The following is a 24,182-nucleotide window of genomic DNA, read 5'->3' as shown; positions in this document are numbered from 1 at the left end:
CTCCAGCGGAATTTCCCCCCGCCGCGCAAACTCACCATTGGCACGTCTTTCATCCAAACACTTCCGCGTCTGCGCAGTGAGCACCCTGGAGGCCGGTCGGCCGGCGGTCGCTTTCCGTGAGCGGAACTAACGAGCCAGCGGTAGGTGGGCTCGAGAGGGCCGGTCTGTCTGGCGGGGGTGGGGTGGGTTGGGGTGGTCAAGCAGCGAGTGGCGGAGGGAGACGTGGCTTCAGCGCTCCGGGCCTTCTCTGAATCTCCCGGAGGGAGGACCTGTTTTATTATTATTATTATTATTATTGTTATTATTATTCTTTTCCTTGTTCCCCGCGGGACGCCCGCCGTGCAGTTTAGGGAGTTGCAAACCTTGATATAAATCAGTGCGGTTGACGGGCGGAAATAATAGGATTTTCTGGAAGTGTTTAGGCCCAAGAGATTAAGCGAGCGCCCTGCGAAGGAAGCGGCTTCTGGACTGTAGGTAAAAGGTAACCCTAAGACTTTTAAACTGAGGAGAGGCGGATCCAGGGCGAAAACCAGGTTTGTAGTAGGACGGGGGATTATGGTTTTCCCACCCTACGGCTAGCGAATGTGGAAAATGCTGCTTATACTGTTTTAGTTTGAAGGGAAAGTGTAATAAGAATATAATATCCTGGAACACCATCTGGGACCTTACAAGTTTTTGACTTGATTTCCATCGCAATCATTTGGCGCTAAAAGAAGGGATTGAACAGGTCAGATGTTGTGAAAATGAAAGGGTGCCATGCAAGGAGGAAGGCGACCTGCCAGAGCATTAAAAACAGGAATCGGATGCGAAAAGTTATTGAAGCTGCAAACAACAGAAGCTTAACATAACCTGGGTGGCAGAAGAATAGAGGCCGGTAAAAGCAGGGGGTTTCCAACTCTCTTTAAAGACTGTGGAACCTGTTTTTGAAAAACAAAATCCCCAGAACTCCTGATCAAGAAGCAAAGCTCCTTGGATAGAAAATTGCCTGTTTCGGTAAACCTTTTTTTTTTTTTACTTTATTCTCCAGTGGGAATGCCATGGAACGTAAGTTTGAAAAACTGTACCATAAATTATGCCTTGGAGCATAATTTAAATAGTTCTTGGCGTGGAGAATGATCCGGGAAGCAGGTTGTCCAGGAGGAACAGGCACCGAGACTTTCCATTGCTGTATAATTTACTTTAAGAACAACAGTTTTATAGTTCATCTATTTTCAGCCTATTATGAGTCAAGCCACTGTCTATTTTGCTACCAAAATAGGGGACCTCTCTATGGAGTTGGTGTAGGGGAATGGGGAACTATAAAAATGCATATTTTTATCAGTATAATGTATAAACCTTTTCAGTCTATAATTACAATTTAGAAGCTAATCACAGTTTAATTATAAAGGCTGTGTAATAATAACTAATCAATTTGGGATATCCTGAACAATGGGAATGTCTGATTCCTTTGGGTAGTGCCAGCAAGAAAGTAAATAAAGATTTCAGCTACTTTAGTGCATCCCCTTTTCTTACCAAACTCAGGGTGATAACTGAATGATGGGTGTTTTATTTTGTGTTAATTTGTCCCTTTAAAAAGAAATTCAGTTATCAAACATAATCTCTTTCAGCATATTTATTAGGTAAATTTGGCGCTGTTTGGATAATTGATGATTGGTTTATGATGTGCTTATTTCTATTCTTTGTAATCTTATACAAGGAATAATGGAAGAAAATATCTTTTGGAGAGGTTGTTTGACAGTTTTGGGTTTAAAAAAATCTATGAATATTGAGAATGTGACTGTTTTGGAAAGTGTGATATGCAGAATCCCCACTTAGTGGGAACTTGCTATTGTTCAGGTGCAACCTAGCAAATTTGTTTAAGTGATTGAAACTTAAGTTTGCAATTTAATCTAGATACAGAAAGTAGATTATTTTATTTCCTGAATAGACGGCCTTCTCCGGGAGTAAATGTGAATTGTTTAACAGGAGGCAGGAAATGTTTTTGGTATGTGGAATGCAAAAGTAAGACTTTTGAATTGTTATTGAGGACACCTCTATTTATTTAGGCAGCTTTAGAGAAATAACATTTCGAATACTGAGTGCAACTTTTTACATAAGTCTCCTTTGGGGATTTGTACAAGTTCTCACCAATGTGTTCTTCTGTAATGTATAGTTTTATTAAATAAAACTCTGGGATTTTTAGTAGATGGAAGTAAGATTTATTTTATATTGACTGATCTGGAATAAAAGAGGAGGAGAAAGGAAGAAAGCCCCATAGCTTTCCTTATGTGAAGATCTCATGCAGTATGATGATGATGAAGTTGTCCCTCAAGTAAGGTCACTCAAGTGATAGGATTGATTGTATCTGTTTGGGACACACTAAAGCCTCCAAACAGGGAATGCTTTGTCACGTTGTTATTTGTGTTTTTGTTTGTGGTGGCAGGGAGCAATTTGAGTTATGCTGTGTCTTTTCTTATAGGGTTGTTAAAATAAAATAAGCTCTTGAGGTTGAAAACACACACGGGATGGACCTAAAGGTGTATTATTTCCTTCTTTGAGTTTTGAAACTGGAGCTGCTCTGGAAAATGAAGCCAATTGGAAAGCTTGTAACCTGCAGGTCTTGATTTTATCTCTCCACAAGCTTTTGAAACCAAGCACCAACATTTTATAACGTTGGCACCAACTTTGGTTTGAAGAAGAAAAGATACCTTTTTCCCAGGGCCTTTCTGTTCAGTTAATTAAATAGATTTGTGCCTGTGAAAAAAATTTTTTGTGGCCCATGAGTTAAAGGAAAAAGCTGCTTTACACATACTGATTAAACAAGGCAACCAGCAAAATGTCTTGAAAGTCGTTAGACATATATACCGCAATTCTTGCTTAGGAAGTTAAATAATATAATCTTACTTTCCTTAACTTCTGCTCAGCAAACACTCATTGTTTACTGTTCTGTAGGCTAGGAACTGTTAGCAGAATTCAGTGCTGGCTAATGGCTATTGCAGAAAACTCACCCAACCTATACCTGGTGCAGGACAGCCTCATTCCATTGGCATTTCAAATGAAATGACTCAGCCTTTGGGGGTTTAATCTGACTAAGACATTCAGTCTTGCAGAGCCTGCTCAGGCTGTCTTAACTTTGCTGGCCTGGTAGCACAACAGGAGGGCCTTGCTGTGTACTACAAGGAAGGCTGGGCTTAGAGGAAAATCCTGATTTAAACTAGGTGAAGCTGCAACACAGTACTTGGAAAAAAGCTGAGCCACTGCCCTGCAGGGTTAATAAACAGTATCCATTTTGGCCCCAAATAATAACAATGGCCATAAAACAGATCAGCTGCTTCTGTTGACCCAGAGGACCATGTCATTATTTTCTCCCTTGAGCCAGTTCAACTGAGGAAGAAAGACCAAGGCTAGAATCAAAATTGAATCTTGCCCAGTTTTGTCATCTGGTTCCATGAATAAGCAGCCTCAAAGCACCAAGAAGAGCTGAAGCCTTATTTGAGTATTAGACAATGGATTGAAGGTTTCTGTTCCTATAGCTGAATGAAATGGGATTCAAAATGCACAGGTTCAGTGACTTAAGGCTAAGTCTTTATTCACCAAAGTGGGAGGGCAAAACATATCTTCCCTCCCGTTGGCCTGCATTGCTTTGTACAAACAGCAGGGCAAAACCTGGCATGGTTATTGCTTCATATTTTTCTTCACTTTCTGGTGTATAAGGTATCTGTTTACTTGGCAACTTCCCCATTTTTTCTCTTCATACCAAGGCAGCTTACTAAGGGCCACAGAATTAGGTTCTATTGCAATAAGCTTTCTTTTCTCATCCTTTTAGCAGACTAAGATATAATCCTCAAGCAAAGGACATGAGCAAGAGTTCTCCACAGCACAAGATGCCTTCCCTGAATATTCCCAGATTCTTGCTTCCTTGACAGTGGGGTCTAGAGCAGGGGTTATCTGCACCTCTGTGTGGCAACAGACATTCTGATCCATAGGCATTTACTGTCTTTTACAATGACACCCTTTTTGTGCTGCTGTTTAATTTAGAACAAGATGGCGGAAGGAGGACGGCCACAGAGGAAGATGTCACGGGCTGGAGAGAGCTTATATCACATCCTGGGCTTGGAAAAGGGTGCTTCCCCAGAAGACATCAAGAAAGCATACAGGTCGGGTACCTATTCTGTCTTTCTCGGATTGGGTTTTAAATTAAAAGTAAAGGTTCCCCTCGCACATATGTGCTAGTCGTTCCTGACTCTAGGGGGCGGTGCTCATCTCCGATTCAAAGCCGAAGAGCCAGCGCTGTCCAAAGACGTCTCGTGGTTATGACTAAATGCCGAAGGCGCACAGAACACTGCTACCTTCCCACCAAAGGTGGTCCCTATTTTTCTACTTGCATTTTTCACATGCTTTCAAACTGCTAGGTTGGCAGAAGCTGGGACAAGTAACGGGAGCTCACTCCGTTACGCGGTGCTAGGAATTCGAATCACCGAATTGCTGACTTTTCTGATCGACAAGCTCAGTGTTTTAGCCACTGAACCACCGCTTCCCTTTTAAGTTAGACTTCCTTAGTCCAAGATGTTTGACTTCACAGTAGTCCCCTTGCTTTGATCCTTTTGATAGTTGGAGGCAACCAAAAACTGCCTATAAAACAATGAACAGATTGTCACAAACAGAGATACAGAGTGCTTTGCATTCTTCTGTGCCCAAGAAAGAAGCCAAGCAGGGGAACTTTCATCATCCAACACCAGAAGTCTCTGATAAACCCTTAGCAGGCTAGCACTGCTAAATTCTGTGGGTATATTTACAGAATTGACTCGCATACTCTTAGTTAACGGGTTACATAGAAATTATGTTTCTGGAGTGCATTACTCATTAAGGTTTACACTTTAGGACACGTCACATTATTCTACAGGCAGGACTTCTGCAGGGTAGACTTTCATCTAGTAGTCCTGGGGTATCAGCTGTGTGATGATGCAAAATGCAGCAGCACTAGCCCATAGAATGGCACCTTTACCCTGCAAGCTGTGTGCAGAAACAACTAGTTTTCAGCCCCATTCTTTCAGTTTCCTTCCATGCATGGAGGCGAGCTCAACTCGTTTGGCAGGCCCCCCAGAGACACAAGCAGCCGAAACCCATGCAGAGAATGGAGGAGTGTGGGAAGGTAAGGAGTGCAAAGTGCCTCAGCTGGGTGGCAGAGACCTGTGCGGGCTGTACGTAAGTGTCTCTTTGTTCAAGGACTGAAAATCTTACTTGGCTTTTGGAAGAAAAGTTATTCAGCTCCCAAGTGGATCTTTCCAGGGCCTTCTCGCTCCCCTGAACACCCTGCACTCCTTACCTGGGAGTCCCCTTAATGAACCATGCAGTTTTTAAATGAAAAAAACAGGAATGTAGGAATTTTGGTCATTGACCAAAGCAGTCATGTGGACAGTGTTGTCTATCTTAAAACCGTTTTGCTTTGCAGCTGAGATTCTGGTCCCAATTGCTGTCATAAGCTGAGGATTATTTGTAAATTTTTTAAAAAATTAAAAATCATCCTCTAAGTCATACACATCATAGCCATAAAAGGCCTCCGAGTCCTCTTAGTAATCATATTGATCTACTAAACTGGTAGATCAATCTTTCTCAACTAGGGCATCTATGTTCAACTCTCAGAATTCCCTAGCCAACACAGCCATTGTTGAGAATTCTAGGATTGAAGACTATACATCTGGAAGTCCATTTAAATGTATCTTTTTACTTCATTGTATTTATTCAATTTGGATAGCTGCCCATCTTACCAACTGACCCTAGGCATCAAAAAGAAATTGCATATATTACAAAAATTAAAATACATAGCAACCAAAAATAAATCACATAACATCATCATTAAATTCTGCAAGAAACCAAAAGGACCTTAAATATGCCCATCCTGCCTAACAGGATTGGTTCGCTAGAAACCATTGGGGGGGGCAATGGTCCCTCAAGTAACCTAATTCCAAAGAGTGACAACCAGCGCCTGGAATTGCATCAAAAGCCACACTGCTGGCAACCAGTGCAGCTCTCAGAAAATAGTTGTTGAATGCACCAAATAACTTGTAGTGCTGTATTCTGCACCATTTGAAGCTTCCAAATGTTCTTCAAGAGCAGCCCCATGTTGAGAACATTGCAGTGATCCAGAAAGAAGATCAAGTTGCTAAAGCTAAATCACCCTGTCTACTTATGATATTGAAGGACTCTTGCTGTTGTCCACAACACTTTTTTCTAAGCCATTTGGTTCTAGAGCCTCTTTCTGTGACTTGTCACTGATCTTACTAGGAGAACAGAAGGAGAGACTATGAGCCCAGTCAATAGCTCTTATTATAGAAGGAGTTGTTGACTTTCCTGAGCTTTGATGGCTCATAATCTATTAACACTGTGGAGGACGTTTGCTGATGTAGCTTAAATATATATTCCCACACCTTTCTCCCCAGGAAACTGGCTTTGAAATATCACCCAGATAAGAATCCTGATAATCCAGAAGCAGCAGATAAGTTCAAGGAGATCAATAATGCCAACGTAATTCTCAGTGATGAGAACAAACGGAGTCTCTATGATGAATATGGCTCCATGGGACTCTACGTGTCTGAGCAGTTTGGGGAAGAAAGTGTAAAGTATTACTTCCTCATGTCCAAGTGTTGGTTCAAGGTAGGTGGCTCATAGAAGAGGAACAGACAACCCCCCCCCCTTTCTCCAGCTATTTTTCTTTCTGCCAGCTATTGCTCTGACAATGAGAGCACTGTAACTGACTACTCTAATTTTGTCATTTGCATCCCTTCTCCAGACAATAGTAGGGTGCTGTGGCCTCATTACATGTTGCTGCTGCTGCTGTTGCTGCTGTTTCTGTTGTGGGAAATGTCGCCCACCTGAAGATGATGAGTCCTACAAGTATGTCAATCCTGAAGACCTGGAGGCCCAGATCCGTGCAGAAGACAATGGTGAGATTGTTAGGGCAAACACTGAGATGAGGCTGGAGTTCAGTTTCATGCACTAGCTGATTCCCAGATCCACAGGAAATGTTAGTGGAGTTTTTGGCATATGCATCTCTTTCTAGGGCAGTGGTTCTCAACCTTTCCAATGCCGCAACCCTTTAATACAGTTCCTCATGTGGTGGTGACCCCCAACCATAAAATTGGTGTCTTGGTTCCTAAGACCATCGAAAATATGTGTCGAAAGGGTCGTTCAACCCCCAAAGGGGTCCCGACCCACAGGTTGAGAACCACTGTTCTAGGGTATGTCAGATGCAGCCGGTATGTCTCTTCACATGTTCACATGAACTCTGCTCCTTTGTCCCCTCATTTCCTGTTTTCCAGGGACCTCCTGCAAGCCCTGACTTCTTGCTAGCTTCCGATCTCCAGGAGATCAAGTAATTAGCTAGGCAGAAAATATTTAACTTCTGCAATTAATGACAGGAAGAAATCAATAATCTTTTTCTGTTGTTTTTCTGCTGGTTTCCTGATTTAATAGGAAAATGGGAAATATTCCATACAGACTATGCTTTGAATGACTGAAAATGGCATACAATGCTGACCCAAACTTGGTCAGTACTATTTTTCAGTTATTTGAACAGGAAACACACAAAAAGTATCTGCATTAAGACACAGGTATAACAAATGCAGTGTAAACCCTCTTGTGGTTTGCTCATACTTTTCACATCTCAGAATGTGTTGATAATTTTTTTTTACTTAAAAGAAATCTGGGGGTTTCCTGGAGCACGGGGGTGGGTTTAAAATCTGTTCACCAGTACAAAAATCTGGCTATTGACATTGTGGGTTTGCCATCCCTGAAGATTTTTAAGAAGCTGGATAGTCATCTCTCAAATATAGTTTAATTGGTTTTCCTACACATGGCACAGGGTTGGACTAGATGACCTATGTGTCTCTTTCAAATCCTCAACAATGTGATTCAATGATTTTTGAAATTTGAAGAATGTAAGAGAGCTAAAAAGGAGAAATGTGTAGCATTTCACCCTTTAAGAAATGCAAAGAATTTAGGGTTATGGCTTTACCTGTAGCTGGTAATACCATGCTATGCAAAGTTTCAGCATAGTCCTTGAGCCAATGGAAGTTGTACACACTAACCTTAAAGACAAGCCTAAAACTGTTTTTTTAAAAAAGCAAAAGCCTGAGGATCATCACAAAAACTATAATAAAATCCCAGGGTTTCTTATGTGTGATTTTATTGTATCCATTGCTTTAATCAACTTGAAATGGTGCAATATGGACAACACTGAACCAAATTCTCTCTGGGTATACTAGATGTGCTGATGCCCTCTATAAGTGGGGCAAAATACCATCACCAAATTATGATTGCTACACCGAAAAACAGTCTATCCAACATAGTGACAGAGTGCCAAAATAAACCCTATAATGGAGACTTTGCTGACTTTCTGGCTGCCAACAAATGAAGCAAAAAATTCTATCTGATTTTATGTTTCATATTCTTATCTCGTGGGTTTTTTGTATCAAAATGTAATGTGGATGTTCCATACAATAAATAATAACCTGAAAGCCCCCCCCCCCATCCTATTAAGTTTAGACTCTCTCCCCTCCCCCTGTAAGGTAGCCAGTCTCAGGTCTAGGACATAATAATTACTGTTAATGGAATGTTGAAAGTTGTCTTTTCCTCCTGTTCCTCTGCTTCAAACTCATGAAGCTGCTGCTAATGGGCATGACATACTGTGTATCTTCCCTAGGTGGCGATGCTATCCGAATGCAGCCAACAGCAAATACAACATTGCACACTACAGATGAGAATCAGCCCCGCAAGCCATGACCTTGTAAGCAGGGCACGATCATTGGTGTATGGTGGGAAGGTCATTGGGAGACTTTTGGCAGCTGGTGGTGTTTAGATTCAGAAGGGTTTAAAACAGGGGTGTCAAACTCACATCATCATGGAGGCATCATGTGACGTATTGGGACTTTTCCCCCATTCCCTAAACTGGGCGTGGGTGTGGCCAGGGTGTGATGCATCCAGCCCACGTGCTGGTAGTTTGACAGCCCTGGTCTAAAAGAAGCTTTATGCTACTGGAGTTTATGGGCCTTTTCTTCACCACCATATGTTACGGCATAGCAGCCCCTTCAATGGACCCCCCTTTGTTTTCTGAAATGTATTACACCCTTGGCTACATCTAGGATCTTTCTGCATCAGGGATGAGCTTTTTCCAGAATATGGCTGGTCTATTTTGTGGAAGAGCTTGTGGGTTAAAATCTGCTGTGGAATGGAATTCTTCTGCTTTCTGTACTACAGGTGAAACTCGAAAAATTAGAATATCGTGCAAAAGTTCATTTATTTCAGTAATGCAACTTAAAAGGTAAAACTAATATATGAGATAGACTCATTACATGCAAAGCAAGATAGTTCAAGCTGTGATTTGTCATAATTGTGATGATTATGGCTTACAGCTCATGAAAACCCCAAATCCGCAACCTCAGAAAATTAGAATATTGTGAAAAGGTGCAATATTCTAGGCTCAAAGTGTCCTACTCTAATCAGCTAATTAAACCGTAACACCTGCAAAGGGTTCCTGAGCCTTTAAAATGAGCTCTCAGTCTGGTTCAGTAGGAATCACAATCATGGGAAAGACTGCTGACCTGACAGTTGTGCAGAAAACCATCATTGACACCCTCCATAAGGAGGGAAAGCCTCAAAAGGTAATTGCAAAAGAAGTTGGATGTTCCCAAACTGCTGTATCAAAGCACATTAATAGAAAGTTATGTGGAAGGGAAAAGTGTGGAAGAAAAAGGTGCACAAGCAGCAGGGATGACCGCAGCCTGGAGAGGATTGTCAGGAAAAGGCCATTCAAAAGTGTTGGGGACTTTTACAAGGAGTGGACTGAGGCTGGAGTCAGTGCATCAAGAGCCACCACACACAGACTGATCCTGGACATGGGCTTCAAATGTCGTATTCCTCTTGTCAAGCCACTTCTGAACAGCAAACAACGTCAGAAGCGTTTTACCTGGGATAAAGAAAAAGACCTGGTCTGTTGCTCAGTGGTCCAAAGTTCTCTTTTCTGATGAGAGCAACTTTTGCATCTCATTTGGAAACCAAGGACCCAGAGTGTGGAAGAAGAATGGAGAGGCATATACTGCAAGATGCTTGAAGTCCAGTGTGAAGTTTCCACAGTGTGTATTGATTTGGGGAGCCATGTCATCTGCTGGTGTTGGTCCACTGTGCTTCATTAAGTCCAGGGTCAATGCAGCTGTCTACCAGGAGATTTTGGAGCACTTCATGCTTCCTTCCTCAGATGAGCTTTATGGGGATGCTGACTTCAATTTCCAGCAGGACTTGGCACCTGCCCACACTGCCAAAAGCACCAAAACCTGGTTCAATGACCGTGGGATTACTGTCCTTGATTGGCCAGCAAACTCGCCTGACCTGAACCCCATAGAGAATCTATGATTCTATGATGACACGAGACAGAACAATGCAGAAGAGCTGAAGGCCGCTATTGAAGCATCCTAGTCTTCCATAGCACCTCAGCAGTGCCACAGGCTGATAGCTTCCTTGCCACGCCACATTAAGGTAGTAATTGCTGCAAAAGGAGCCCAAACCAAGTACTAAGTACATATGCATGCTTATACTTTTCAGAGGTCCGATATTGTTCTATGTACAATCCTTGTTTTATTGATTGCATGTAATATTCTAATTTTCTGAGATTGTGGATTTGGGGTTTTCATGAGCTGTAAGCCATAATCATCACAATTATGACAAATCACAGCTTGAACTATCTTGCTTTGCATGTCATGAGTCTTATCTCATATATTAGTTTCACCTTTTAAGTTGCATTCCTGAAATGAACTTTTGCACGATATTCTAATTTTTCGAGTTTCACCTGTAATAGAGGTAGTTCTCAACTTAGGGCCACAACTGAACCCAATATTTCTGTTGCTCAATGAGACATTTGCTAAGTGAGATTTGCCCGATTTTATGACCTTTCTTGCCCCAGTTGTTAGGTGAATCATTGCAGTTAAGTTAGTAACACAGTTGTTAAGTGAAGCTGGTTTCCGCACTGACTTCGCTTGTCAGAAGGTTGCAAAATCACATGACCCCAGGACACTGCAAGGGTCATAAATGTGAGTCAGGTTCCAAGAATCTGAATTTTGATCATGTTAACCATGGGGATGCTGCAATAGTTGTAAGTATGAAAAGTGATCGTAAGTCACTTTTTTCAGTGCTGTTTGAACTTTGAATGGTTGCTAAATGAACTATTGTATGTCAAGGACTCCCTGTACTATAAATGAGGATACACACTCAGAAACTTACTATTGTAATGACTGGGCTTGTTGAACTTTCAGAGAACAAATCCCTTGCCAATTAAAGGCCATGTGGATAGATTGAGTTTATGTTTAGGTTTATGGGACTTATATGCCGCCCTTCTCCCGAAGGACTCAGGACGGCGTACAACTTAAAAACACATATTACAAAAGTTAAAAGAAAGATTAAATAGAATATCCAAAAAAAACAATAGACATTTACAATGAGATTTAGAAATTAAATTAAAATTGACAATTAAAATTAATAATTTATTTTATTCAGACCAGGCTGGCTTCTTGGAAAAGCCAACTTTTTAGGGTGCGCCGGAAGGACCGGAGGTCGGGAATTATTTGAAGCTCTGGGGGCAGCTCATTCCAAAGGGAAGGCGCTCCCACAGAGAAGGCTCTCCCCCTGGGGGTCACCACCCGACACTGCCTGGCCGACGGCACCCTGAGGAGACCAAGTCTGTGGGATCATACTGGACGGTGGGAGGATACTGGTGGCAGTAGGTGGTCTCGCAGGTACCCTGGGCCTAAGCCATGGAGCACGTTAAAGATCATAATTAACACCTTGAATCGCACCCGGAAAACAACCGGCAATCAGTGCAAGCCGCCTAAAAGGGGTGCAACATGGGAGCACCTAGGTACCCCCATGACAACCCGCGCATTCTGGACCAGCTGAAGCCTCCGGGTGCTCTTCAAGGGCAGCCCCATGTAGAGAGCATTACAGTAGTCCAGGCGAGAAAGAATGAGGGTGTGAGTGACTCTGCACAGGGCATCCCGATCCAGGAAGGGGTGCAACTGGCATACCAGGCAAACCTGGTAAAAGCCCCCCCTGGTCACGGCCGTCAGGTGTTCTTCTAAACTAAGTGCGTAGCCTCCAGGCATCGGAACATCACGTCGAGGGCATTGTTTGGGTGGTTTGGGGTAGAGATGAAAAGTTGGGTATCATCAGCGTATTGATGATACCGTACCCCAAAACCACGGATGATCTTGCCCAGCGGTTTCATGTACATGTTGAACAGGAGGGGTGAGAGAACCGACCTCTGGGGCACCCCACAAGTGAGGCGCCTCGGGGTCGATCTCTGCCCTCCAGTCAACACAAACTGCGATCGATCCGACAGGTAGGAGGAAAACCACCGCAAAACGGTGCCCCCCACTCCCAACCCCCTGAGTCGTCACAGTAGGATACCATGATCGATGGTATCGAAAGTCGCTGAGAGGTCTAATAGTACCAGGACAGAGAAACAACCCCTGTCCTGGGCCCGGCAGAGATCATCAACCAACGCGACCAATGCTGTCTCCGTGCTGTACCCGGACCTGAAACCCAACTGAAACGGATCCAGATAGGCAGCTTTATCCAGATACTGGGGAAGCTGACGTTCTACCACGCTCTCAAAAACCTTAGCTACAAAGCGAAGGTTGGAGACCAGATGATAGTTGGCTAAAGAGGCTGGGTCCAGGGAAGGCTTCTTAAGGAAGGGCCTCAGCACCGCCTCCTTCAAGGCGGTGGGAAACAACCCTTCTCTCAATGAAGCGTTGGTAATTGCCTGGGGCCAGCCTCGTGTCACCTCCCAGGAAGCTGAAATTAGCCAAGAGGGACACGGATCCAGCACACAAGTGGCAGCACTGAGTCTCCCCATAATCTTGTCCATGCACTCGGGAGTCACAGGGTCAAACTCATCCCAGGTAGTTTCCACAAGATTCATCCCCGTCGACTCGCCTGAATCTACCCAGTCAGAGTCCAAGCCTGCCCGAATTTGAGCGATTTTATCCTGCAGATACTGAACAAATTCCTCAGCCCTATTCTGCAAGGGGTCTTCCCCAGTTCCTTGATTAAGTAAGGTGCGGGTCACCCTAAATAGGGTATCTGGGCAGTTATCTGCGGACGCGATAAGAGCGGAAAAATGTTGCCGTTTTGCCGTTTTTATCACCACTAAGTAGGATTTAATATGAATTCTTACTAGTGTTCGGTCGGATTCGGACCGGCTGGCCCTCCAATCACTCTCTAGGTGTCTTTTCAAGTGTTTCATCTTCCGGAGCTCCTCGGTAAACCAGGGAGCTACCCGGCATCAGCACTGTGTCAGAGCCACAAAGGCACAACGCAGTCCAAGGCCCCAGTGGCCGCCCTATCCCAGGCTTCCACTAGGGCTTCGGTCGAACTGTGAGCAAGGGATTCAGGAAAAGTCCCAAGCTCCATCAGGAACCTTTCAGGATCCATCAATTGCCTGGGGCGGAACCATCAAATCGGTTCCGCCTCCCTGCAGCGAGGGGTGGCAGTATAGAAGTCAAGCCTAAGGAGGAAATGATCCGAGCATGACAAGGATTGGATAGAAATATCCCCTAAATCTAGATCATTCATCCTCTATCCAGAGACGAAAATCAGGTCGAGTGTGTGTCCCCTGTTATGAGTGGGGTCTTGAATTAACTGAGTTAGGTCCATAGCCGTCATGGAAGCCATGAACTCCTGAGCTGACTTGGATGTCTCACCATGTCTCGAGTTGGCTAGTTGTTGCCTAGCTCACAAAGGAATAGTTACATGCCTGAAATTTATCTGGATGATTGATGCAGCTGACTTCACGTAGAGATGGGCAAAGTAGAAGATGAGGGAGCCATGGCCAAGAATAACTGCAGCCGATGCAGTCATTCCACGTTAGTAGCAATATTGATATTCGCTTAGATGGAAAAGTGTCTATGTCAGAGTTCCAACTAACACCCCTAACGAAAGAAGACTCCGAGGCTTGAGTTTCCTCAAAGTTCCATTTTATTAGAGATGTCATATTGGCACATTTAGGAAAACCTGAATCTAAAAGCTTCCAGGTTTTTCCCACCCAAAAGAAAGTTCAAGTCCCTGCCCAGCACCCACATGTCCATCACATGGTCCAATCAGGCATCGTCCCAATTGGAGATGCCTCCCAGTCATGCCACTCCAGGTGCAGGGCAAAGGAATGTTATTTAGACTATATATCTCCCATACTCCATATAATTCCCCCATCCCAATTTCCCAGCAGAAAATGTGGCAGGCCTGAAGGCCCAATGTAAAAGATGGCTTCCAGGCCTGACATCTAAGGCTAAGGCTACCCTGAACAATTGTTTTATTTTATGTGTCGATAGTTGCTTTGACTCTCTCAGTCTCTTCTATTTTGGTGACTGATCCACTGGTTAGCGCTGGGAGAGATTATTCAGAAGAAGAAGAGTCATCCTTTTCTCCAGATCATGAATGCTGTGCACAGACCAACAGCAGACATTTCTTAAGCCCAGGTCAAACATCTGTCCATTCTAGTAGGCAAACTCGCTTTCGAGCTTTCTATCTTGCTCCTCCTTTTCTAACCTCACTTTCTCTTCCCTCCATCAGAGCTCGGTTTCCAGTCACAGCACAGTTCCTATTCCAGCAACCATTCCAGAGACATTCTGCCCAATCCTGAATTACCAATCATTTGGACTCTGGACGAAGAGCTCCCTCTCCAGTTGTGATGCTGTGCAGTGACTTTGGTGAGGGTGCCTGAATGCCTGCTTCAGAGTCATAAATCTTCTCAGGGAACATGGCCACAGGCATACTCAGACCTTGCAAAGGGGCTGGCTTGAAAGAAAGAGAGACACTTTAGCTCCGCCTCTTTGGGCCCAAGGAACAGCTTCCCCTTCTCCAGCAGCAGAACGGTTCTTTGTTTAGTCTGTATTATTCCCCCAGCAGTGAAGGAAAAGAAAATGGATGAATGTTGCCAGCCCAGCAGTGTTTATCCCCAGTCATTCTTTCTCCTTCCAATCTTGGTATTTTGTGTTTTTTAAGCCAGCCATATTGTGCCCTTGTCAAAGCCTAACTCATGATGGAGGAGGGGATATTGGGCTCCCTGCCTCCCAGTGCCAGGGAGGCAAACTGCCCTGCCAGGGCTGTCCCTTGGCAACTGGGACTGCCCTTTCTGACCTATGCATTGGTGCCAAGCTGCATTTCAGGGTGTAGTGTGAAGTATGGTGGGATTTGGAGTGCCTGCCTGGTAAGTTGGTGTTGCCCATCATCTCCCACGATGAACTGCTACTCCAGGGAGCGTTAGTTGCTGTGTAGCATCCTGCCTCTTAAGCTGCCCCGAATCCTTTTCTGTGGGGCAGTACTGGGCAAGGGCATTTTTCACACTGTGATTAAAAAAGAAATTGTTAGGATTTTATCAGCACAATTAAATATTTCTGAAGGAAAGAGCTGTTTTATTTTGTTCATGTTTCCTTAGGATGTATTCATTCATACATTCCTGGGAATATTGGGGTAGGTCTTACGTACTTTGCGTGCAATCTCTGCTTGGCCTTTTAAGGACATCCTAGTTTTCTCCATATGCTGAAATTTTTAGTAGAACAAGGCAAGTAACAAATTACTACTTTTAATATATTTGTGGGCTGGATTATGCTATTTAAGGATCAATAGCTGGCCTTGCAACTGTACCAACAATTAGTATTTAATTTGCACATTAACCTGGGTGGGAATGTGTGAAGTATGTTGAGTTCTGAGTTACATCTATCCTATTCAACGTTTTTATAAAGAAATAGGTCCTAGAGAGGAAGAAACATTACCTTGGAAATCAGAATCAATATTTAAACCCAATTTAAATATTGATATTTAAATGATCAAGAGCGCTAAATCAAATTTACAAGATATACAGATATAGATCAAAATGTATATAGCTGAATGGGAATAGTCATAAGCTATAAGATAAGCAAGTGATACTATAGAAATCTGCTTTTTAAAATCTTTTGTCATTAGACAGCACAGGTTGTGAGAGCCCTTTCTCTCTCGCACACATTGGGGTGGAATAAGGTGCCGACAACAGATAAATAATGTCAGCGGCAACCACCATATGTAAAGATCCAGGCGTCTGAGGAGAGGTTTGACTTCTACACTTCCATGTCTGACCTGTTTTGCTGCAGTCATCTTTTATTCTTTAAATGCTTCAAGATCTTTTTAAAAGACTGTCACATAGGAAATAAAGCTAATTTGTTCCATTGCCTCAGAGCAGTGTTTCTCAACTTTGGCAACTACTTTTAAGATGTATGAACTTCAACTCCTAGAATTCCACACTTTTAAAAATAGCCAAGTTGAGAAATCCTGCTCCAAAGAATGTATTTTAATCATATGGATTTTTAGACAATAGAATAGAAGCAGGGGCTGAATAATTGTCAAGAGGAGTATAATAAATAGGTATCTGTATAATATCAACAGGAACTTGAAATTTTGAAATTGTGTTTTTATAATTTAATTACAAATGTGCCCTATTCTACAACTTAACATGCTTGACCCAGCCTTGCCTAAAAACTGCATAGTCTCTTCAGTCTTAATGGTATTATATGGCTTAAGAATGGTAACTTTGGTACCAATTTGACTACATCTCCTCCCTGCTTTAGCAGAAAAATAAGTATTAGGAAGTGACTATTCTCTACAGTTGGGAAAATAATAAATGGGTCAGGAAGACATAATCATACATATTTTTGCTTTGAGAATCAGATCTAGGTCCAAAAATGTTTCATTTAATATATTGTTTTATTAAAGATCTTTTAAAGAATAAAAAACTAACATAAGCTAATAGAAAGAAAGAAAAAGGAATCCAAGAGAAGTGCAAGAAAGAAACATGTAGAAAAAATATAAAGCAAATGCTTAGAGAGGGCTCTAAAGCACTGTGTAGCAGTATATAAGTGCTATGGCTATTGCTATATCTTTACCTCTATGGTTACAACATACCTCTCTTCTTTCTATATCTATTCTGTTTAATCATCAAAACCATAAATAATGTCCATTTTTTCTATTTCATGCAAAAAGGTCTGTAAGGGATTTCCCATTAGCAATAATTGTAGATATTTCTTTTCCCTAACTAAATAAGTGAACTTTAGTCAGTTATATCATTTTTACCAACCATTCTTCCTTTGGGGATAACGCCGAATCCTTCCATCTTTATGCATACAATAATCTTGCTGCATATAAAAAAATCAATTTCTTTTCCAACCCTTTCTCCATCAGTCCCAAAAGAAAAAAAAACCTCTGGTTTCAACCGTACATTAATCTTTTTAAGATTATCTTAATCGGTGTATGTATTTTAATGCAAACATTTCTAGCTTTTTCTTGCATATCCCAAGCGTACCCCAGGCTCTGTCCAATGCACCAATATCCTGCGGTGTTTAATAGTGATTATTGGTGATTTGTTTTCTGCTATTTTGGACATCAGTGATAAAATCTTCTGTTTTTGTTGTAAGCTGAAAGTCCACCCACATCTTTTCTAAGAAGCCTTTCCAAGTATTCTAATCCCATATATAGCATTTCAGTGGGATGGATTCAGTCAATGGGTGAGTGCTTTTCCTGCAGAAGCTACCAAATTCAACTTTTGGCATTTCATTTAAAAGGATAATAAGTAGCAGGGCTGGAAAACCGAAATCCTGGAGAAGTATGATCCATCTGAAGAGGCAAGAACGGATGGAAATGATGTGTTTCAGCCTGAGGCAATTAACAAATGTTTGTATAGGTATTAATGTTTTTTTTTAAATTATATGCGGAAAGAAGAAAGAACCTATACAAAAATAAAATTGTCCTATATACTGAACCTAATTACTCAAATGTTTATTCCATCCATCCATCAAGCTTTACAATTGAAGTCAGCTTACATTTAAGCCAGTTAGTAATAAAAACTTTGGGAAATATAATTAGTAATATATAGCCTGAATTTCTACATAGTTTTCCAATAAAACGTTTATTCAGATAAAGAGGCTTAAAATGATTGTGTAATTAGAAAAATAATACTCTCCTCCCAAACTACACAGTGTTGATTTTAATGAGTAAGAGTACACACTATCGATTTCTGTTTCTTTATCCTAACGATCCCAATTATTTTTAAGCAGCCGCCTTGCTCCAACCCCAGTTGGAAACCATCCAGATTTGGATTGCGACTGCCGGAAATCCTGTTTGGAAGGCTCTAGGATCTGCAAGGCTGGTTTAGATATTTATGTTGTTAAGACTGGTTGGTGTGATTCAAAGCAATGGCTTTTTAAGTATCCTTGGCTAATGGCTATAAATTGCTTTGAATGTCAAAGTTGTAAGACTTGTTTATTTTGCAAAGTATTTACGAGAGTTACCTTTAAGTCTATTATAATCTTACATGTTTCCCCTTAATATTTTGATGATTCGTTTTGAATGTTGAGAAGAGTATGCTGCTTAATGTGTCAAGTACAATCAAACCAAGAGCCAACAGCTTAACTGCACTTGCAAAAAAAGAGACTGAGCAGCCACTTACATATTCACAGCATTCCTTGACTTCATAATTGCAAACTCTGTTTGCAATATTTCATGGAACGTGTCTGAAGAAATGCAAATAAGAGAATGTCAGTTGGTCTTACCTGAACTGCATGTCTCGAAGATGGCGTGGGAGTAGTCACACATGGGTATTATCACAGCGCTTTTGCCCTGGAGGCTGAGGTAAATCTTGAGGCCACACCCCCGTACCTCCTCTGACCTCCCAGATTAACCAATGGTCGTAGCAAAGAACCTGGAAAGAAAGGGACAGATAAAAAAAAACATCCTTCCTGCCTGGTCCCTGACTGACCGCTGAACTAACTCAGGCCCCTGGCGTGGGGTGCCCTAACGTGTGTGTGGGGGGGGAAGTGACTACTCCCACGCCATCTTCGAGACACGCAGTTCAGGTAAGACCAACTGACAGTCTCCGAAGTGAGGCGTGGGAGGAGTCACACATGGGACATACCAAAGATAGATGTCCATGGGATGGATCACTGGGCCTGAGCCCCATGAGAGTCTAGGACTCCCTGAAGGATCCTCCTCCCGAAGGCTGCCTCCGCGGAGGCGTAAGCGTCTAGCTGGTAGTGCCTGATGAATGGCGAGGGGGAAGATCAGGTGGCAGCCCGGCAGATCTCTTCGATAGGAGCCTGGGTGGCCTAGGCCGCTGAGATGGCAGCACTTGTGGTGGAGTGCGCGGTGATGCCCTCAGGAACCTGGAGTCCTCGTGCCTCGTAGGCCTTGGAGATGGCCGATCTGATCCACCTGCTGATGGAGACTGGGGAGACCTTGGCTCCCCGGGTGGACGTCTGAAAGGAGACGAAGAGGACCTCAGAGCGCCTGAAGGGTGCCGTGCGCTTCAGGTAGATGCGCAAGGCTCTTCTGACATCTAGGTGATGCCAAGATCTCTCTCCATCCCTGGAAGGCTGTGGACAGAAGTCCGGCAGAACTATCTCTAGGCCTCTGTGGAAGGGAGAGTTGACTTTGGGCATGAACGCGGGGTCCAGTCTGAGGACGACCCGGTTGTCTAGGAATGAGCAGAGGTCCCTTCTGCTGGAGAGAGCATTAAGCTCTGATACCCTCCTGGCTGACGTGATGGCGACTAGGAAGACTACCTTGAAGGTCAGGAAGTGGAGGGAAACCTCCTTCAAGGATTCGAAGGGCGCCTCGGTCAGAGCCTGGAGGACCGTGGGTAGGTCCCAGGTCGGGAATTGATGGACCAGAGGGGGCTTCAGATTCGCCGCCCCTTTGAGGAAGCGCTTTAGGACAGGGTGCTGGGATAAAGGCGGGGCGTCCACCCCTCCAGGATTGTGGAAAGGGCAGAGACCTGCCTCCTCAGAGTGCTAAGGGCCAGACCTTTCTCTAGACCTTCCTGCAGAAAGTCCAGCACCAGCGGCACGGATGCCGCACCTGGGGCGATGTCCCTCGCGGCACCAATCCGCGAAGGCGACCCAGGAGGCATTGTAGATGCGAGTGTTAGGGTTCTAAATACCATGCAGAAATAAATCATTGTCCAAGGCAAAACATCCTTAATGGTGCAATTTATTCCACAGGCATGTTAGTACAGCTATGGAATTTTCAACTCTAAATTACATCCTCTGGGTTCACCCAGTTAAAGTTCATGATCTCTCCCCACACCCACAAATCCATCACATGTTCCAATCATCATCTTCCACGCTGGCATGTACACCCATCTTCTTCCGGCCAGGTGTCGAGATGCGAAGACAAAAGATGACCTTGGCTTCTACAAAAGAATGTCAACAATCCATTCTACAATCCTACTCCTTTCTATTCCCCCCTCCCAACTACTACACTATTGAAACAGCATAGAAAATTATAAGAAAGTGTGGCAGGCCAAAGATCCTAAAAAAGAATATAATTACAGGCCTGACAGCGAGTAGTAAACTGTCTCCTGTACGCCTCGATGGTCTTAATGACCTTCATGGAGAATTGGGCCCCTCTTAATTGCTCCCGCTCAATCGCCAGACGGTCAGATGGAGCCACTCCGGGTCTGGATGCTCCAGAGACCCCTGGAGCAGGGTCACCTCCCCTTGCGTAATCCTCCAATGGGGGACTGAGGACAGATTCACCAGGTCTGCTAGCCAGGGGCAGCGTGGCCAGAAGGGGGCCACTAGGACCATCTCTGCTCTCTCTGTCACTAACTTCCTCATGACCCCGGGAATGAGGGGAAGGGGGGGAAGCGTAGAGACCAGGCGCCAACTGCAGCGAAGCACGTCCATGTCCATGGCGCCTCTGAATGGGAATCTCGATATGAAGCTTGGTAGCTGGGCGTTTGCTGGAGTTGCGAAGAGGTCCACTGTTGGACGGCCGAACCTCCTGCAGATCTGTTGGAAGACGGTGGGATGGAGTTGCCACTCTCCGTTGTCAACCGTCTCCCTGCTGAGCCAGTCCACCTGCTGGTTCTCTATCCCGGAGATGTGTTCCGCTCTGATGGACCGGAGGTTCCTCTTTGCCCAGTTCCCCAACCGGAGGGCCTTGTCGCGCAGGGCCTTGGAGTGGGTGCCTCCCTGCCTGTTCACATGGGCCTTGGCTGCCATGTTGTCCGTCAGGGCCAGGACATGATGGTCGGTCACCATAGTCTTGAAGTGGCGTAGAGCCAGATGGATGGCCCTGTTCCAACTAGCCGGCCTGGCTTAACTAGAACTCTATCTTCTAATCCCCCTGGCAATTTTAAATTTTAGGGTATTTTAATGTCTTTTTAACTTTATTGTTATTGTCTTTTTAACTTTATTGTTATTGTTATTTATAAATTGTAATAATTGTTTATTTATATACCTCCTCCGTGCAATATGTTGTGTATTTAATTGTACGCCGCCCCGAGTCCCTTCGAGGAGAGGGAGCGGCTTATAAGTTGAATAAATAAATAAAATAAATAAATAAATAAACTCCAACCAGTTGATGTTGTTGTGCAGGTCTGTTGGAGTCCAGCGGCCCTGGGCTATCTGGGCCTCCAGGTGTGCTCCCCAGCCGAACAGGCTCACGTCTGTCATGAGCACCTTCCTTGCTGGTTCTTTGAAGAGTCACCCCTTGTCTAGGGCTGGGGTCAACCACCAACAAAGCGATAGGAGGACCTGGGGTGACGCTCGGAGCTTGAAGCTGGCGTCGCTCGGCCCGGCTCTCTGGTGTGGGAGCAGAAACCACTGGAGCTCCCTGGCATGGAGACGAGCCCAAGGCACGATCCCTATGCAAGAAATAAATTTCCCCAGGAGCCTGGAAAGAAGAACTACAGGGACAGAGCGTGACTTGCGTATCTCCTGAACCAGCTGAACGATGCTGTCCCTACGTTCCCGGGAAAGGAAAACCTCTCCAGACACCGAATCTATGATGGACCCTAGGTGTTGGAGCCTGGTAGAAGGGGCTAGATGGCTCTTCTCAAGATTGATCAAGAACCCCAGGGACCTTAGCATGTCGATGGTGAGACCCAGGTCCTGCTTAGCAGTGTCTGGGTACCTGGCTAGGACTAGGATGTCATCCAGGTAGCAATGGAGTCTGACCAGAAAGGAACGAAGGTGGCCTGCAGCCGTGGCCAGCACCTTAGTGAAGGTCCTGGGAGCTGTGGCCAGCCCAAAGGGGAGGCCTCTATACTGGAAGTGGCTGCCATTGTGGGAGAATCTGAGGAATCTACGATGTTCTGGAGCGATTCTGATATGCAGATAGGCTTCCGTGAGGTCGATGGAAGCCAGGTAATCGCCCTGTCTGATGCCTTCTAGGATGGATTTCAGCAAGGCCATCTTGAACCTATGGTAGACCACTCTGGAATTGAGGAGTTTAAGGTCCAAAATGGTCCTCCACCTCCACCCCCCTGAACTCTTGGGGACAAGGAACAGGTTCAAATAGAATCCAGAACCTTTCTCCCCCTCTGGTACCCTCTCTATAGCCCTGATGTCTAACAGGTGCTTGATGGCCTTGGCTTACAGGCCCATTTGGCCGGATCTCTGGAGGAGGTGAAGGTGCAGAATCTATTCGGGGGCTGCGAGCGGAACTCCAGCTGGAGCCCGAGCTTAACCGTCTGGAGGACCCACTCGTCCAATGTGACGCGATCCCAGGCATCCGCAAATAAGGAGAGGCGACCGCCTATGGGGTGATCTACGGTCGGATCACTTGAAACTGGGGAAAGGACGGCAGCTCCATCCTCGAAAGGGCCGCTTGCTCTGCTGTTGGCCTCTGAATCTGTCCCTTGGGAACTGCCTGTCCCCCTGCCTGTGAAACCTGGGAACCGGGTACCTTTGATTCTGGGGGTCCATGTCTGGTGGGTGGTAAGATGCTCTCCTGGGGTACGGGGCCGGTCGGTGATCTGACCTTTTGGTCGTGTGCCGGAAAGACCTTCCGCTTATTCTTGGCCTCCACCAGGATTGGATCCACCGAAGAACCGAATAGCTTGTCCCCAGTGTAGTCAGCTCCTGCCAGGTGCCACTTAGCTCGAGACTCCGCCTGCCAGTGACGCAGCCATAACAGGCGCCTGGACGCTACAGAGGACGACAAGGCTCGCGAGGCATACTTAGCTGCATCCAGCGTGGCATCTGCCGAAAACTGGGTGGCTGCCAGCACCTTGGAGATGTCCTGTAGTAGATGTACTTCGGTGGCCGGGGTCCTGTCTCTTAGCTGTTCCAGTCATAGCACTGTTGACCTGTTAAAAACGGAAGCGGTTGTGGCCGCCCTGATAGCCCAAGTAATGGCCTGAAAGGACTTACGCATAACCATCTCCACCTTCTTGTCTTTTGCTTTGAGGCAGTAGGCTATGTCTCCTGTCACCACCGCAGACGCTGAAGCCAAGCAACCGGAGTGTCCACTGAAGGTACCTGCAGAGCTTGGGCAAAGGTAGAGTTGAGATTATAAAATCTGCGTTCATTGCCCCCGGATTGGGAAAAGACCCTGGCTTAATCCACTGGGACTTAAGCACCTCTAGGAACATCTCTGGAGTGGGGATCTACTCCTTCTCCACTTGGGGCTTGTGGAAGGGCCCCTTCTTGTTCCCCCCGCTAGTGCTGGGGGTGGCAGATGTAGCGTTGGGCTCTGAGGGTGTATCCAGGTCTGCTGTGGCCCTGGCCTTACGCAGTAAGGAACTAAACAAGGAGGAGGGAAAAAGCCCGGTGATGTTGGGGGCCTCAGGAGCCTGGGCGTCCTCATCCTCAGAAAAATCAACCTCCTTCAGCTCCCCTTCCTCTAGATCCGAAGCCTCATTGGCAGTGGATGGGGAGGATGACCTGGGTCCTCTGGTGGCAGATGACCTGGGGAGATCCTGGTGACGCCTAGACTGGTCCCGGGAAGCTCTACTCCTAGAACCCTGGGACTGGTGCTTCATGCCCAAAGCAATCCCTTGGGCAATGGCCCTGGCTAACACCTCCTGGAAGCTATCAGGAAGCTCTGGGAGGGAGGGATGCAGATCTGGGGGTTGCAGAGACTCCCTTGGCTCGGGGGATTGTGGTGCCAGCTGGTGTCTGGGAGGGCTGGGGACCCTGCACCCAAAGGGGTCTGCCCTAGCCTCCAATGGATGGGCAGGCAATGGGGGGGGCGATAGGGAGCTGTGCCCTCTGCCTGAGCCCCTTGGGGAACCAGGGGAAGCCACCCTGGCCTCCTCCAGAGCAGGAAGCCTGCGGGGGGAGCAAGATCTGGAAGGAGAGGGACTGATGGTGGCCCTGAACCTTCTTGAGGAGGCCCTGGTAATC

At 45.1% G+C, this 24,182-nt stretch overlaps 1 protein-coding gene across 2 annotated transcripts; it reads left to right on the top strand.

Moving 5' to 3' along the window:
• Positions 1-30: 30 nt before the first annotated feature.
• On the top strand, positions 31-17,812 carry DNAJC5G (DnaJ heat shock protein family (Hsp40) member C5 gamma). 2 transcript variants are annotated; one of them, XM_081945310.1, is made up of 6 exons: positions 31-140; positions 4,018-4,136; positions 6,420-6,633; positions 6,770-6,923; positions 8,681-8,764; positions 14,596-17,812. In XM_081945310.1, the coding sequence occupies exons 2-5, from the start codon at positions 4,024-4,026 to the stop codon at positions 8,758-8,760; spliced, it is 561 nt and encodes a 186-aa protein (XP_081801436.1). In that variant the 5' UTR covers positions 31-140; positions 4,018-4,023; the 3' UTR covers positions 8,761-8,764; positions 14,596-17,812. The 2 variants fall into 2 exon arrangements, with proteins under 2 accessions (XP_081801436.1, XP_081801437.1); XM_081945311.1 differs by lacking the exon at positions 31-140 and adding an exon at positions 216-474.
• Positions 17,813-24,182: the final 6,370 nt, after the last annotated feature.

Source organism: Natrix helvetica (assembly GCF_964273705.1).
Source record: "Natrix helvetica genome assembly, chromosome: 2".
NCBI lineage: Eukaryota > Metazoa > Chordata > Lepidosauria > Squamata > Natricidae > Natrix > Natrix helvetica.
This window is presented reverse-complemented; position numbering and strand designations above follow the sequence as displayed.